This window comes from Rhipicephalus microplus, chromosome 2 (genome assembly GCF_043290135.1).
Source record: "Rhipicephalus microplus isolate Deutch F79 chromosome 2, USDA_Rmic, whole genome shotgun sequence".
NCBI lineage: Eukaryota > Metazoa > Arthropoda > Arachnida > Ixodida > Ixodidae > Rhipicephalus > Rhipicephalus microplus.
Window position 1 is genome coordinate 275,006,661 of NC_134701.1, and position 15,294 is coordinate 275,021,954.

General features: G+C 47.0%; 1 protein-coding gene across 1 annotated transcript; it reads right to left on the bottom strand.

The window, feature by feature from the left end:
* Positions 1–1,599: 1,599 nt before the first annotated feature.
* On the bottom strand, positions 1,600–14,796 carry LOC119160087 (ketimine reductase mu-crystallin). Its single transcript, XM_037412818.2, has 8 exons — positions 14,535–14,796; positions 9,083–9,230; positions 6,579–6,641; positions 6,051–6,152; positions 5,750–5,942; positions 3,433–3,554; positions 1,893–1,977; positions 1,600–1,797 (listed from the first exon to the last, which is right to left on the bottom strand). The coding sequence occupies exons 1-8, from the start codon at positions 14,702–14,704 to the stop codon at positions 1,730–1,732; spliced, it is 951 nt and encodes a 316-aa protein (XP_037268715.2). The 5' UTR covers positions 14,705–14,796; the 3' UTR covers positions 1,600–1,729.
* Positions 14,797–15,294: the final 498 nt, after the last annotated feature.

The window sequence follows — 15,294 nt, forward strand, 5'->3', positions numbered from 1 at the left end:
CCAATATATTGGTAAAATGGAGACAGCTTTCCGGTTGCGCTTCAATAATCACAGGTCACACGCCTTGGGCTTGCCTTCCCCTGTCCAAACACCTCGCTACCCCAGGCCACTCTTTCGACAACATAACTGCCACAATACTCGAATCTGGTTTTAAATCACACTACGAAATGGAAGTTCGCGAATCTTTTCTTATTCATAAATTTAACGCCATAGCGTCTGGAATAAACGAGAACCTAGGGAGGCTTACGTCTTTGCCAGGAAAACAGAAAATCAACCACTGTAGCCCACGTACACGTTTGTTCACCGCTGCGATTACAGTGTGGTGCCATCGGTGACACATCAGTTAGTTGACCAGAACGCGTGCACACTCTGTTACCGCATGCATAGTGGCATCAATGCTCGTGTATATTTCATTGACAACGAACGTGCCTCAACGTGGCATTGCCTTTTTTATTGTTTTTATTCATACACAAATGTTTCGATATCACAAGTGTCCGTCATATTATTTGTATCTTATGTTTTCACGTCACCTTGCCTTCCCATATTCTGTATCGCGCACTGCTGCTCCGCTATCTACAAAATGCTGCGTATGTCTGAATATCTTTTTGTTAACATGTATGCATTGATTGATTGATTATTGGGGTTTAACGTCCCAAAACCACCATATGATTATGAGAAACGCCGTAGTGGAGGGCTCCGGAAATTTCGACCACCTGGGGTTCTTTAACGTGCGCCCAACTCTGAGCACACGGGCCTACAACATTTCCGCCTCCATCGGAAATGCAGCCGCCGCAGCCGGGATTTCATCCCGCGACCTGCGGGTCAGCAGCCGAGTACCTTAGCCACTAGACCACCGCGGCGGGGCAACATGTATGCATGTCAATATTGTTAAGAGTGATTATTCACAATAGGGGGCCCCCATGCCATGTCCTTAAGAAGTGCGTGTACTGGCTGTAACGTTGGCAATAAAGCAATAAAGCATCGTTTTTCGTTTGCTCGTTCGCTTCATCTCATGACTTTATATATATATATATATATATATATATATATATATATATATAGAGAGAGAGAGAGAGAGAGAGAGAGAGAGAGAAAGAGAGGGAGAGAAGAGAGAGAGATTAAAGGACCAGTCAACAGGCTCCCAAACGCGCAGGAAAAGCTTGCGCATCTTTCGTACGCCTCACCAACCTTCTTACACACGCAGTGACGTCAACTCGGCGATCGGCGACGTTGACTGCATTACTCTTTATCGATACCTGGTTTAGACCAATCGACGAGCTGCGCGCTACGTCAAGTCGCCGAGTTGACGTCACTGCGCGTTGTAGGAGGTTGGTCACGCGCAAGAAAAATGCGCGACCTTATCCTGCGCGTTTCGAAGTCCGTTGACTGGCCCTTTAAACACGCGCATTCAAATTGTACACGTGCATTGTACGCCCTTCCCACCTCCTTTAAAAACCGAATACTGCTAGAACCATCGTTATTAGCATTGTTGCGGTGAAGTACAAAGATGTACGTGTCTCATCTCCTGACGGCAGCTAAGGGCTTTACCGGCAGCCAATTACTTTTCCCGGCCACTTTCACGTCACGTGCGTGCCATCGTTTCCGTGTCCACATCTATTTATTATGTCTCCTTACAGGTATGCTTTTGATTAAGCTGATCGTACGATTCAGCCCCTTAAGCATACGAACACATTTCTTTCCTTCCATTTTGCTTTTATCCCTTTCCCATTCAGCTTTTATCGTCCGCTAAGTGACGGTAGACAAGGTCGGCTGCCAGGGCATCTTCCATCGCCATGCCTGTATACGGGGCAAAAAAAGACAATACATGAAGTTCACGCGTATGTATAAAAGATGCAAGCAACAATGCCGCGTTGAATTCAGAAGCAACTTACCCAGAGATTTGAAGACTGTGGTTTCGGAGCGCCGGCTCTCCTTTGTACCCAGCACGACCTCCCCAATCTCCGCGTATATATCAGCCTGATCAAAATATAAATGAAATGAACAGAAAACTTAATACAAGCGGCTCAATCAAATTTGTACGGCTAAACCTTGTAGTAGCGAAGTATGCACAACGTCCACAAACTAGATGGTTATATTCGGTAGTCGCAGAAATGGCGATATAAACATTTGTGCTGACAAATCGCCCGTCTGCTGCTCACGCGAGAAGACAGATACAAAAATTACTTATTCTAAGCTTCGGACCCGCTTTAAACGAGGCAGTCGTTGCCTCACAGACATTTCTAGCCAAACAGAGAGAAGGCTGGTGAAATTACAACGTTACAAATTTGGTTTGACAAAAGGTGTGCGTATACACATTGATTTGAAGAAGCATGTGACCGTGTATTTGACCAATGTTCTAGTGTCACAAAAAAGAATGTGGCTGCTAAGCTGTCATTCAATAATTATTTGGGCTAGTTTTGAGGCTCGTGCGAACCTAATAAGTCTTAGTTATTGCCGACATAGCCGTCCGATTATTGCGGCGGCGCTCGCCTTTAGGCTTCGTTATACAAGTAATAAACGTCATTGGAATAGAGTGTCACCAAGCAACGTTAATTCTTAGTACGCCATCACCGATAATTTGGTACATTTGTGTTCGTTACAGCGAGGTTTCACTGTATACGAACGTGAGCTGTGCGGATGTGAACAGGAACGCTGCTAATTTTGTCTTTAATTTTTACTCTGCTTGAGGCGTCATTCTAATCCGTTGCATAGTTGTTTAAATTAAGAAAGGATTAGTAGCCGGCCCGTCTACTGTTTTTCCAAACAAAGGCAGCGGGAAAATAGTTATTCTAAAATAGAACCATGGGAGCGCAATGCATTTTGAAATGCGCGATGAATGGTCGCACTAAGTGTTACATTCGTATGCTTTTGTTTCCATTGGCAATAGTGTGAAGGTATACACATGTAATGTGCATAGCTTTCTCATGATTTTGAAAAAGAACATGTGTCGATGAGAAATATATATGGTGCTGAACTTTTGTTTCAAAATGTCATTGCGTCTCCTGGCTGAAAAAAAAAACTCAGTTCTCAAGTGAATACATTTTTATTTTATGGCTTAGTGATGCGCTAATGGTAGGAAAGCACTAGAAGTTTATTTTCCTTTCATAAAAAGGGGGAAGCCAAGGCTAAAGTTACTGTATATATGCTACCGCGGGGAGAGGAGTCGTATACAGTAACTCTACAGGACACAATTGAACAGGACGAGCCCAAACTTCAACGTGGTTTGTGTATACTTCAACTGTGCCCTTCTGTTTTACGCTAACACCCAAGCCGCGTCATGCGTGTTCTTTGTAGTTTGTGCTACAACACGAACTAACTAGCCCCATTCATCGCATCCTTTTAATTTTTATTCATGTTATCGTATTTCAGCTAATTCTTTATCTGTAGAGGCAAAATTTCTGCCCGAAAGGACCAGGTTCGCGCGAAGCTTACCCCGGAAATGATGACGTCACCGGATTCTGTGCATGCCCCTTCGGTGCTGTCCACGTAGACCACGGCCTGACGCATCAGCTCCACGCTCAGCTCGTGCCTGTCGGGAAGCGGAGCGCCCACCGCTGCGCGAGACCGAGAGATGGCGTGACACTCATTAGTCGGTACTTTTCAACGCGAGGGCGTTAAAAGAGGCCTTGTCGCAGAAAATGCGGTGTTGGAAATGAAATCAAACTCAAGCATTCTGCGTGGCAGTCAAGTGTTCCACAACAGCACCGTGTCCAGTGCATGAAACTACTTAGAAAAAAAAAAGACCGCATATAGTGTGCGCTCTATTCGACCATTCCAGTGACTATAGGTGGCGCAACAGTACGTCGAAATGGCGGACAAGACGGTGATGTCGCGAGCGCGCAATAGGGTTAGAGTGTACTAGAAGTTCTAGTACACTCTAATAGGGTGGACACCCTAGCGTGCACGTCAGTACTGCAACGTCAGCGTCGCAGAGCATGAAGACGCGTTCGTTGGTTCATGACTACTGAGTGACAGAACTGCGTCACTGACTGCGTCGCAGATTATCACCGTGTGACAGCTTCGGAGCACAGCTACATGGCGCCGCCAGCGTCGCTGGAATGACCGAATCAAGTGAATGTGTTACATGGAGCCCTGGAGTGCGAGTGGTTGATTTAAACATTCATTGAAAGGTTAGAGGGGGGGGGGGTTGATATCAGTCTTTGTAAAGTTGTTTGCGCCTCGGGGTGCACGCACGTCTCGTGAATTAGCTGCGGTTAGGTTAACGGCCGCCGAGCGAAAAGTGGCACTGTGCTCGCGCGGGTTAGGAATAGTCTAAGGACCATGGGGATAGGGTGGAGTAAGAACTTTAGCACGGAGGCGACAGCAGCGCCGCGCGGTCGGCGGCGGAGAGACTAGGCCGGCGCACAAAAAACAGTAGCGAGTCTCTCTGCGGTTTGATATAACAGCGCGCCTGGATGGACGTCTCCTATCCGCGGTGAACGGAGACCGGGGGTCGTTTCCCGCGGATCCCTCGTGGCGAGTCGATCATCAGCGACAAAACATTCGCGCTACTTTGTTGTTACGTAGTTCGTGTGTTGTATTGGCTATATAGGGCTGTTTGGCGTGTCGCTAGTGATGGATCGAATCAGGCTGGCTGAATCGTCAATGTAAAAGCATGTAAAGAAGTGTACACGTGTTCTAGTTTGCCCGACTCGCGTGACTGTCTCCGTGTGTTCCGAGATTGGCGATCATATTTTTTCAGACCCCACAAGATGTTCACCTAATACAGACAGCGCAGACCAATTCTTTTTTTTTCCTTGATGCTGATCATCATTGTGAGTATCACTCGCAGCGTCAACAAAGTATGCAGCCACGAAGGGGAGCACATTGCATTGGAGACCTTACTTCACGGTATGGTGAATTATGGCGTAGTGCTTACACTTCGCAACTGTACTTTTATCAGACGACCTAAAGGGGTTTACAATGGCCAGCAGCGCCCTTCATTTCTCTCCATTTCTGTGCAAAAACACCATACAAAATTCTGGAAGTGCGTATAAATGTGCAAATGCGCACAATGTAGCACATGATATAATCATAAGTTAAAGTACCAACTGTTTGTCCTCAAACTCGTCTGCTCACAGTGCGGTACGCGGTGTAATTGCAGAAACCTGTTTGCCTTGCAGCCATGAGTGTCCGCAATGGATGGGCCAGGGAGGCGCCATCCTCCTAATCGCATGGAGTGGGTGGGGTTGGGGAGGGGGGGGGGCACTGTATTGTGTCTGTTCCACAGCATTTGTAAAACTATTTATTTGACGGCACTCGGCGACAATGCACAATGGCGATAGTCAAAGTAGAAGACGGATTCCCAGAACGAGCGCCGTATTTCCAAAATGGAGCCGAAGCGGATGACCCATGCACTAGAAGGCGCTGCAGAGGACGACTCATTACAGAGTTGCAAGGCTGCGCTATACTACGCTCAGTGTGACATTTCCCGCCAACATTTCGTGCAGCGTTATGGTCACGCAGCTTTTTAACGATAACGGCGGCTGAGGACCACTATTATAGTAGTATTCATTCCAAGAACTGTTTACATCGCACCTTCACCCTCCGAAAGTACGCGACCAAAAGAAGGCCGTTCTAAGAACTTCATCGCTTCACTTGCATCTGTCGCGAAGTTTGCTTTCTTTCGTAATGGACAATCAAATGGGTGGGTCCCCTGCACTTAGTGAAAGTGATGGAAGAAGCTCCCCTACCAGTGAAGAACGCTACACACACCTAGATGAAATTAGTTCGAGACTTGGGCACGCACCGTTGACGTGGGCGCCTTTCTTCAGCCAGCCGGCTTCCAGGACAGGCTTGGGAGACGAGGTGGCGGTGACCACTACGTCGGAGTCACGCACTGCATCCTCGACGGAAGCCTCGCAGCGTGCCGAAATGCCCAGTGCGGCGAGCTCTTGCACGAGAGACACGGCCGATGACTCGCGGTGGTTCCAGATCCGCACCTGTCCCCATCAGGGGCGGCAAGGTTAAGAATCTGATAGGCCCGTATATTTGTTAGCCCCCACATCCTACCACTTCCTTAGCGGTGTTTTGCGGATGTCCGTACGAACCTGTTCGAAACGAAACATCGTGGTCATGACGAGGACGTGGCTTTTCGCTTGCGTTCCTGCACCCAGAACTGCGAGGATCTTCGGGCTTTCGGTGGCGAGATACTGCAAGAGAACAGACAAGATGGCTCCTTGGTGGCGTCTTACACGTAAGCAGAGACACGCGAACAATAACCGAAAAGCAGTGGGGAGCCAAGCTAGGAAACCCAGACCCGAAGAATCAGCTCAGCCAGATAGAACGGGCACGAGAAGATGGCCATGACAGTCCACGGTTATCAGAAATAAAGAAGCCATTCACCTCTAGAAGCACCCTGCATCTGCTCAGAATAAAAATTTATTATCTCTCTTTCTCTCTCTGTTGGAAAGCAGTGGACTTGTCACGATAGCCCGTCTGCTTTGTGGCATAGAGGAGGCTAGATGCCCAAATGTTTCATGTAAATGTGCGCATGACATGGAAGGACATCGCTCGAATCGGGGTTTACAGAATATCGCTACACATATAGACAGAAATACGGAAGGCTTTATACATACCTTGGTAGCAACAGCTGACGCGGCAGCGGTGCGGTAGGCGGTGATCTCTACGGCGTCCATTATCTGGAGAAGAGAAAGCGCACGAGATCGTCTCAGAATCACGCGTCCAGAACTGGCCGTCCCAAATTAATTGGCAACGTGGCTGAATGGCACCTGAATTTTCGGGTAGCTGACTATAACGTTCGAAATTTTCTTTAATGGTGTATGAGTTTCATTGTTAAGTACGCGTCATCCTGTCGCCTGCGAGGAAACACAACTATTTCATTGATGTAGCGCAATCGCGTCACGTTATTATGGTCAGAGTGCCAAGCTCAAAAATGTGACCCGCGTTTATCTACTATTTAAATTTAGCGATGTATATTACGGAAAACAATATAAATAAAAAATTGGCCCCGTATCTGCATGTTTTACTGCAAATGTCATCGAAAGATGATGGTCTACCGTTAGGAGAGAGTGAATAAAACGTTTGTTTGATGTTCTGCGCGAGAAAATTGGTGAACGGGATTCTGGTGAGGGAGAGTAAAGCGTTGATTGGATTTTCTGCCTTGTAGATTGGCGAGTGGGATCCTCAGTCCGGAGGCGCTGCGTGAGACAGGAGCGCCACGTTGCAGTAATCTTGCAAAACGAAAAGATGGCCTCCGATATGGCAACGTTTTTAAAAACGTTCGCGCGGCGTGCGCGCACCATCTCGGAGGCCATGATTTGTAGATTGCAATCCCACGAGTACGTGGCAGCACCGTATCGTCTTAGCAAAGCGTTGGAAACACCCGCCTTTTTGTGCGAAGCGTCGTATTGTAAGCGCAGCGTAATAAACGCTACGGTCCTTAGAATTATACTTATGCATGCCTTCGCTATATTATAAAAAAATACCTCAAAATATTGGCATGTTCATATTGTGCCTCAAATATGTGCAATATTTGCTTTTCAATAGACAATGCGCACAAGTGTAAACGCTGAAGCCAAATCAAGATTGGTGGGCGTTGAGGAAGTGGTTGAACTTTAGCCTAGTATATGAATCGTTTCGGTTGACAGACAGACACGTCGAACGACAGACAGACAGACAGACAGACACGTCGAACGACAGACAGACACACAGACAGACAGATAAAAAAATTTGCGTTGAAGTATCTCAAGAAAGACTATTGTCTTTAAAAATCGGCGCGCTCTACATTGTCGTGGTACATTAGAAACGACAAAGCAACAACCATCCGCCGCTGTAGTTATGGTTCTCGGCTGCTGACCTTATAGGGTCGCGGGATGGAATCCCGGCTGTGACGGCCGCATTTCAATGAAGGTGTAAAATGCTAGAGGTCCCTGCGCTAAAATTTAGGCGGCGGTAACACCAGATGGTCGAAATTTCCGAAGCCCTTCACTATACAGCGTCTTGCATAGTGAGATCAGAGTATTAGGACGTAAAAACTTGAACAATTATTGTCCGACAAAGCGACAATCTGTTCGATGAAGTGTACATGTATCACGCTACCTAAGGTGCTCAGCGGCTATGGTTGGCTTGTGTTTAGGGGTGAGACTCCTTAAGGCATAGGCAAGTCCCGCGTTGTAGTAGCCACCGCCCGAGCGCTCACTAGATGGCGCTGTAATGCTCGCACCGCTGGTACTCGGATTACTCACTACATGGTGCTGCGGCGCTCGCTCCACTCCGATGTGTGCTCCTGTGTGATATATAGGAGCCCGGGTTCGCTCTTGCGTTAAAATTGGTTCGCTCTTGGCGCGCTTCCTCTTTCGCCGGCAGTCTGTGTGCTTCGAGTATGAGCGACGAAGAGAATGCGGCGCAGCGGAGGGCTCTGAAAACGCTGCGGCGCGTGCTCACCGTCTTTACATGATGATCGACTAGGCAAGATTCACGAAGAATTCACGGTTTACCGATGTACATCTGGACCTTCGCCCTCTCATCATCATTCACTCAATGGATATCCTGTGATTTTTTTTCTTCGACAGCATTATGCTTGCTCCCTGTGTATTCTCTCTTTATTCTCTTAACCTGCATTTGCTAGCTGTCGATGAGATGTCAGCGGTCTATGCTACAGAGGGTGCGGTGAGCGGTGAATTTAGTTTCTAATTCTCTTAATGTCTAGTTTACTAATTTGTCACTCCGGCAATAACATTATTCGCAAATATACTTATATTTTCTTTATAACCTTCGCTTTTTTTTTCAAAGCAGGCAACCACTTGCAATTATGCGACTACTACCTTACTTCGTTCTCATTCTTATCTATTTTCTGTTTATTGTAAAGGTACAATAAATTGAGTGCATCCTTACATGACCACCAGCAGACACGCGTCCACAGTCGATCGCATGGGAGAGGGGGGCAGGGGAGGACAATACAATGAACCTTTGCAACCTTCCCCCTGATAGGCAACCCTGCGCACACTGATGCGCTCGTCCTCCTTTCTGCGCTTCGTCCTGGGTCCTAGCTACTCTATCCTCCTGGATACGCAACCGGGCCGACATCCCTTACCCCATTCTTGGCGAATGCCAAACTTACGCATTTGAGGGCTCCTGTGCTGGCATGGAAGAGGATCACAACGCCCTGGATACTTGGGAAGGGCGGCCTGTTGTTCGGGTAGCAAGTGATCACCTTGGTGGCCAATGATTGGCCAGAAGCGATGTAAGCCGGCATAGACAGCAACTCCCTGCGGTAAAAGCGCCGCCAATAAGGACAACGCGCTATGGCACCGCCTCATACAGCAGTCGTGAATGTTTGTACACAACATCCATCACATAAACACCGCAAAAAACAGTGGCAAGCATGGGTCGTCTGCTGCGCATAATAACCTCAAAAAAGGGCACCCTTCCCGGCGCACCACTGAGCCACATGGCGGCTCAGTTTCAGTGCATACATCCCGGTTTCAAAAAATGCGTGGAATTAAGAATGTCAGTGACCGCGTTTCTATGGACGCAGTAGTTTCCTGTTCATGTTGTGTCAACGCTGTCGAAGCATCCTGCCCAGTAACATCCACACCACAGCTATGTCGGCGCTAAGGTTGAAGCTGCAGCTGCTCATTCATGTTTTTTGTTGTGTCCCGTCCGGGAGAAAGATCTCACTCACTCGTTTTGGACGTGCCCATGCGCTTGTGCAATCGACGCATTGGCGAAACACCTGCGCCTTCATGAACCCTGAAATCAATACCGCTCGACACGTGATGCAAACATCTCCAACTCGGGCAGGGGCGCAGCGATATTTTTTGGAAGTGGGAAGGGTCGACCATCCTGGCCTTCATTATTGTCATTCAATTTTTCACATTCACACTCTATATTTACTAATCTTGCATTGTATGTCATGGTGGTGAAAGAAAGGCTGCTTGTGCTGGATACCCCCCCCCCTCCAACTTGCCCCTTGTCGATGCACCTCCCTGCAAAAAAGTTCTGCAGACGTCCTTGGATGTGCTGTTTTCCAGTAACTGATAAGTACTCGATCCTGGGCTTGTTGGCGATCAGCCGTTTGTTATATAGTAATCTGCTCTGTTATCAAGGTCACTTAATAAAGAAAGAAAGAAAGAAAGAAAGAAAGGAAGGAAGGAAGGAAGGAAGGAAGGAAGGAAGGAAGGAAGGAAGGAAGGAAGGAAGGAAGGAAGGAAAAAAACTGTAGGGACGACACGCGCAAGCCAAGCTTTACGTGCGCCCACTTTCCAGAAGGGGGGACGGCTCCAGATTTTTTTTTATTTACATCACATGCGTCCCTACATACTCTAATCGTCACTTATCGTATGTCCCTCTTTATTCTGTCTACAATCTGCGCAGACCAAAAGGCTCGATGCGTTTTACTTTTCTTGTTGTCAGTTTTTCTTTAACTTCAGGCCAACTTCAGTCCTCGCCTTCTTCTCAGATAACTTTCATATCGCTTAACTTTGCCTATCCAGTGCCCTCGCCCCGCCGCGGTGGTCTATAGTGGCTAAGGTACTCGGCTGCTGACCAACAGGTCGCGGGATCGAATCCCAGCTGCGGCGGCTGCATTTCCGATGGAGGCGGAAATGTAGGCCCGTGTGCTCAGATTTGGGTGCACGTTAAAGAACCCCAGGTGGTCCAAATTTCCGGAGCCCTCCACTACGGCGTCTCTCATAATCATATAGTGGTTTTGGGACGTTAAACCGCACATGTCAATCAATCCAGTGCCCTCAAATACGATGCATGGCGTAGAAGAAGTCGAATTTTCTGTTGTTATCACGGCTACTGCGGGGATTTCTTACGGGATTCCTCTACGAACGGCGCACGCTGCAGTATTGGAAAACAATAAGATGCACACTTACTACAGTGGCCTACCAACTCTACCAACTCAAAGATCCTACAAGGAAAATTATCACTGCGGCAATGTTGGCGAAATTTCACTACGTTGTAACATAGCCTCTGAACAATTTCATTCTTTCGTAAGAACATGATTGAGTGATTACTGTTGTGACGGAAAACTACGCCTTACTTGATGGTTTCCCCAGCCTGCAGCCAAGAGTGACCATTGTCAAAAGTGGGGGGGGGGGGGGGGGGCTCAGCTTTCCCTCCCAACTTTTCTCGGTGGGGGAAGGGGGGCTCGCGCCCTTCTTGCCCCCCTCGGCTGATACGCCTATGCTGACATCGCACAGTACCCGGGCCTCCACCATTTCAGGCACTGCGCCGTGCTCCCAACCGGGTTGCAGAAATTAGGTGCCTTTTCTCATCTAACCACTACCACCACCACCACCATTTCACCTCCATCGAAATGCGACCGCCGCTACCAGGATCGAACCTGCGACCTTCGGGACAGCAGCATGCAGCTCCACCACGGTGGATAGTGGTAAATGTGACGCGTTCGGTTTCGGACGCGCTCATTCTCGCGCCCCATGTATCCCACAGTTAACAGATAAACTTTAGTGAATTAATCGGCTCGATTCGGTCGCTTGAGACTACGGCTTACTGTGTATATACCAATGTACACTACACAGTCATCGGCAAAAGACTGTGTTTGAACCGTTCCGTGAACATTAAAGCGAACATAGCCCCGTCGCGGTGGTCTAGTGGCTAAGGTACTCGGCCACTGACCCGCAGGTCGCGGGTTCGAATCCAGGCTGCGGCGGCTGAATTTCCGATGGAGGCGGAAATGTTGTAGGCCCGTGTGCTCAGATTTGGGTGCACGTTAAAAAACCCCAGGTGGTCTAAATTTCCGGAGCCCTCCACTACGGCGTCTCTCATAATCATATGGTTGTTTTGGGACGTTAAACCCCACAAATCAATCAAAGCGAACATATCGTTGGTGAACGTGAAAAATAAAGTGGTGGTAAGAACGTATCTCGGCGGAGCACTAGAGTGAACGTCAAGTTGCTGCAAAAGATTCTACATAATTGTCACGTTTTGCGTTCGATTTGGTGAAGGGCTGGGGATACATGCCATAATTTCATTGTCAATAGCAAATACTAATAGCTTCGCTATTAAATCTAAATGCGGAATAACGCCGAACTTCTTGGATTTTTTAAAATGTTCAATCTGGTCTTCATCAATAATTTCGTAAACTATTTTACCTGTAAATTCAGTGAGTTGTGTTACAGTTGAAAGACTTGATCTAAATCTGTCTCGTTGGCTTTAGAGCAATTAGTTGATTTCTAAATGTAGTAGCGTGGTCTGAAAGATTATATGTTCCATTAGTTTGCAACAAGTAGCCGTCAGTCGCTCTATAAGATAATTATAATTTCGAACCTGATTCGCGATTTCGAATTATGTTTGCACTGCACCAATCGTCTGGTAACGTTGCTGTTTCGAAAAAAAAAAAGTGATAAATAATTATGCAGGTATTCAAGTATACGCGTACGGCACATCAGTTTAGTAATGGGTTATTAATACTATCGGCGCCAGCGGATTTCTCTCGTGTTTCTCCTCTGCGCTTATTGCCATGCTCAATCTCAACTGATAAGGTGGGTTTTGAAGGCAGATTTCATGAAGAAAGAAGATTTCGTGAAGAAAGACTGAAAGAAAAGGGTTTGGTTCCTTCAAAATACTTCCGGTTCGAAAAACAATGATGCGATCTAGAACTTTTATTTGCGGAATGGGTTTCTCGTTTATCAGCCAAGTGTTGCCAGAATTTCTGCGGGCTGCGTGCCTCAAAAAAAAAAAAAGGTGAAGTGACAAAAGTATGAAGCGTGGCATGTTCGTATGCTGGTAGGGCATGTTGGGCATTTCGAATTTTGAGAGTATCTCCGAAACGAACCTTGTTTAAATATAGCGTTCGTCTTTTTTCCTTCTCTTGTTTGCATGTCAAACTTTTGCGCTACGTGGTCAGTTATGTAAAGTGACGTTGTGTAAGTGCGACTTAGCACCTGTGATCTTCTGCTGCTAAGTCAAAATAAGGTTAAAGGTGTCAGCGTTGCTACCTTTTTTTCCGTCAACACTTCACTTTTCTTTTCATGTGTACTATTTCTCGACTTACCCAAGGATATTCAGGGTTAATTACGCTTTTTTTTTCTAGGGAGGGGAATTTTCAGTAACCAATTCATATAACGAAAAACTAAACAAGGCGTAATAGTGACTCAAAGCTTCGTACTACCCGTCCGTCATGTGAAAGAATATTCCAGTTTTTTTTTTCAGGTGAATTGAAATTTCCGGCGAAGATAATTTATTTTTACCTTGAATCAGTGGGCCTTTAAAGACACATTCATAAATATTCTCAAGATATCCCGGTTGAGTATTTGCGATATGTAAACGTCCCCGATAGCATGCTGTTGTCACAATACGTGACTTAGTATGATACGCTTTGGTGATCCGGTACATCTACCCATACTGAAAATTCTAGGTTAGTTTTAATTACGACTGTCACGCCTCTTTATCCGGATGCTCTTTCTCTCTCTCTCTCTTTCTCTCTCTGCGAAAAGGGATATATGAAGCGGGAACTATTCCTGAATCTCCATGTCCCGGACGCAGTTACTTTTCAATTACTATGTTCTACTGTGGTGTGACAAGATTAAATTTTACAGTTGACCAAATTTGTTGGCAGCTCTCCAAACATTCAGATAAAGAACTCCGACTATTTTTTTTTTTTCGTGTGGAGTAAGTTCGCGTTATTTTGACTGCATTCATCGTGCTGTGTGTTACGGGCCGTACAATTGACGCTGTGCTTTAGTTCAATCCTGGCATTTTTCATTGGGTCCCAAGTAAATAAGTTCCTGTGAGCTTGAAGGTTGTCAACTGCTGGCTTTGATTTACCACCTTTAGTCCTGCCGCTTGCGGGAGGCTGCCGTATTGAAAGTAGTCAGTTCTCTCACTCTGTACGAAAAATTCCCGGAAGTAAAAAAAAAAATGATTACAGAAAGCTTTCCGTTTCAGAGCGCTAACTAATCTGTTGTGTGCTCTTCTTGCTACGTTTTTTTTTCTGTATCTCACTAGTGGGCCAGTCCTGCGGTATCTTGTCTAACGCGATATGGTTATTTTCGCTATCGCTACTGGCAATGTTTTTCCTCACCACGCGCGTACTGTTTTTGATGCGCAGTGCTGGCGATTGTGGTGTACTGCGTGCACTTCAGTGCAAACCCACACACCCGTAAAAAGTGTCTCTAACATAAGTACTCCGTGAGTTTTGATGAAGGCTTGCCCACAGTCGAATCGTTAGGAAACGATATTTCGTACGTGCATCCTTATGTCCAATAATCTCTCGTATCGGACCCTCGCATATATAATCTTTCGTAATCATGTATATTTATATATAGATCGCACGCACATTACGTTAAGTACGGATGGTTTAACCCTCTCTCCCCCTCTTCCGTGCACACTCTTATGACTCCCGGAACAAGTAAATCGCGGCTCGAAATGCGGGCGACAGCAGACGACACACACGAACGCGGCTGAGACGCTCTCGTCATCTACAGCTCTTTTCTTCACAAAGGTATATATGCCCAACTGGTCCTTTTTTTTTTTTTTGCCACACATATAATACAGCATTATAACGAGGAAAATCTACAGCACAGGCTATATATCAAACGCACCCATTGTGACCCTTGACAGGCACGACATGTCTCTGCGGCTGGACGATGCCACCACCGGGACCCAAGGCGAGGCTACGGAATCCGTCTTCCAGGAGTCGCACCAGCTGTGGGATGTTCTTTTGCAGGCACCGTTTGACCTGGCTCGCTTCGAAGAAGGCGAAGGGAAGCATGATGGGCTCGCGAGGCAGCTGTACGACTTCGTGCTCAACCCGCCGATAATCGCGGCAACTTGCGGGCCCAGTGCTACGAAGCTGCCGGCTGGCTGGCTCTTATCCTTTGCAAGCCTGAGAGAGGGAAATAAACGAAGGGAAGGGAGAGCGCGGGCGTTGTTGCCGGAGCTACCGGAGCTACGGCCATAGAGAAATAATCTATGCTACGGCGGCGTCGGCGCAGTGAATGAAGGTCATTCTCAGTGTGGTACGTACAGTGAACGGTGGTCCCGACGAAGCCAACGTCGCCGAAGCGGCGGAAGCTGTTGCACACGTGGTGTTTACTGGAATAGTTAACAGCGGGTCGACTGTGCGTGGTCTGACGCTTGCGCATTGAAGCCAAGCGTCTTCGTGCACATTGCGCAACTTGAGATTTGGTGCTTGGACGCACATATGGTGCGTGGCTTACAAATGCACATGCGGCGCCAATTGTGAACTGGAGCCATGAATTCGCTTTTATACTCAGGTACTTTTCTTGTTCCTGTACTATGAACAAGTATGACTATACAAAAAAAGGGCATATATTTCACGTACAGTGGGAATTGATGATA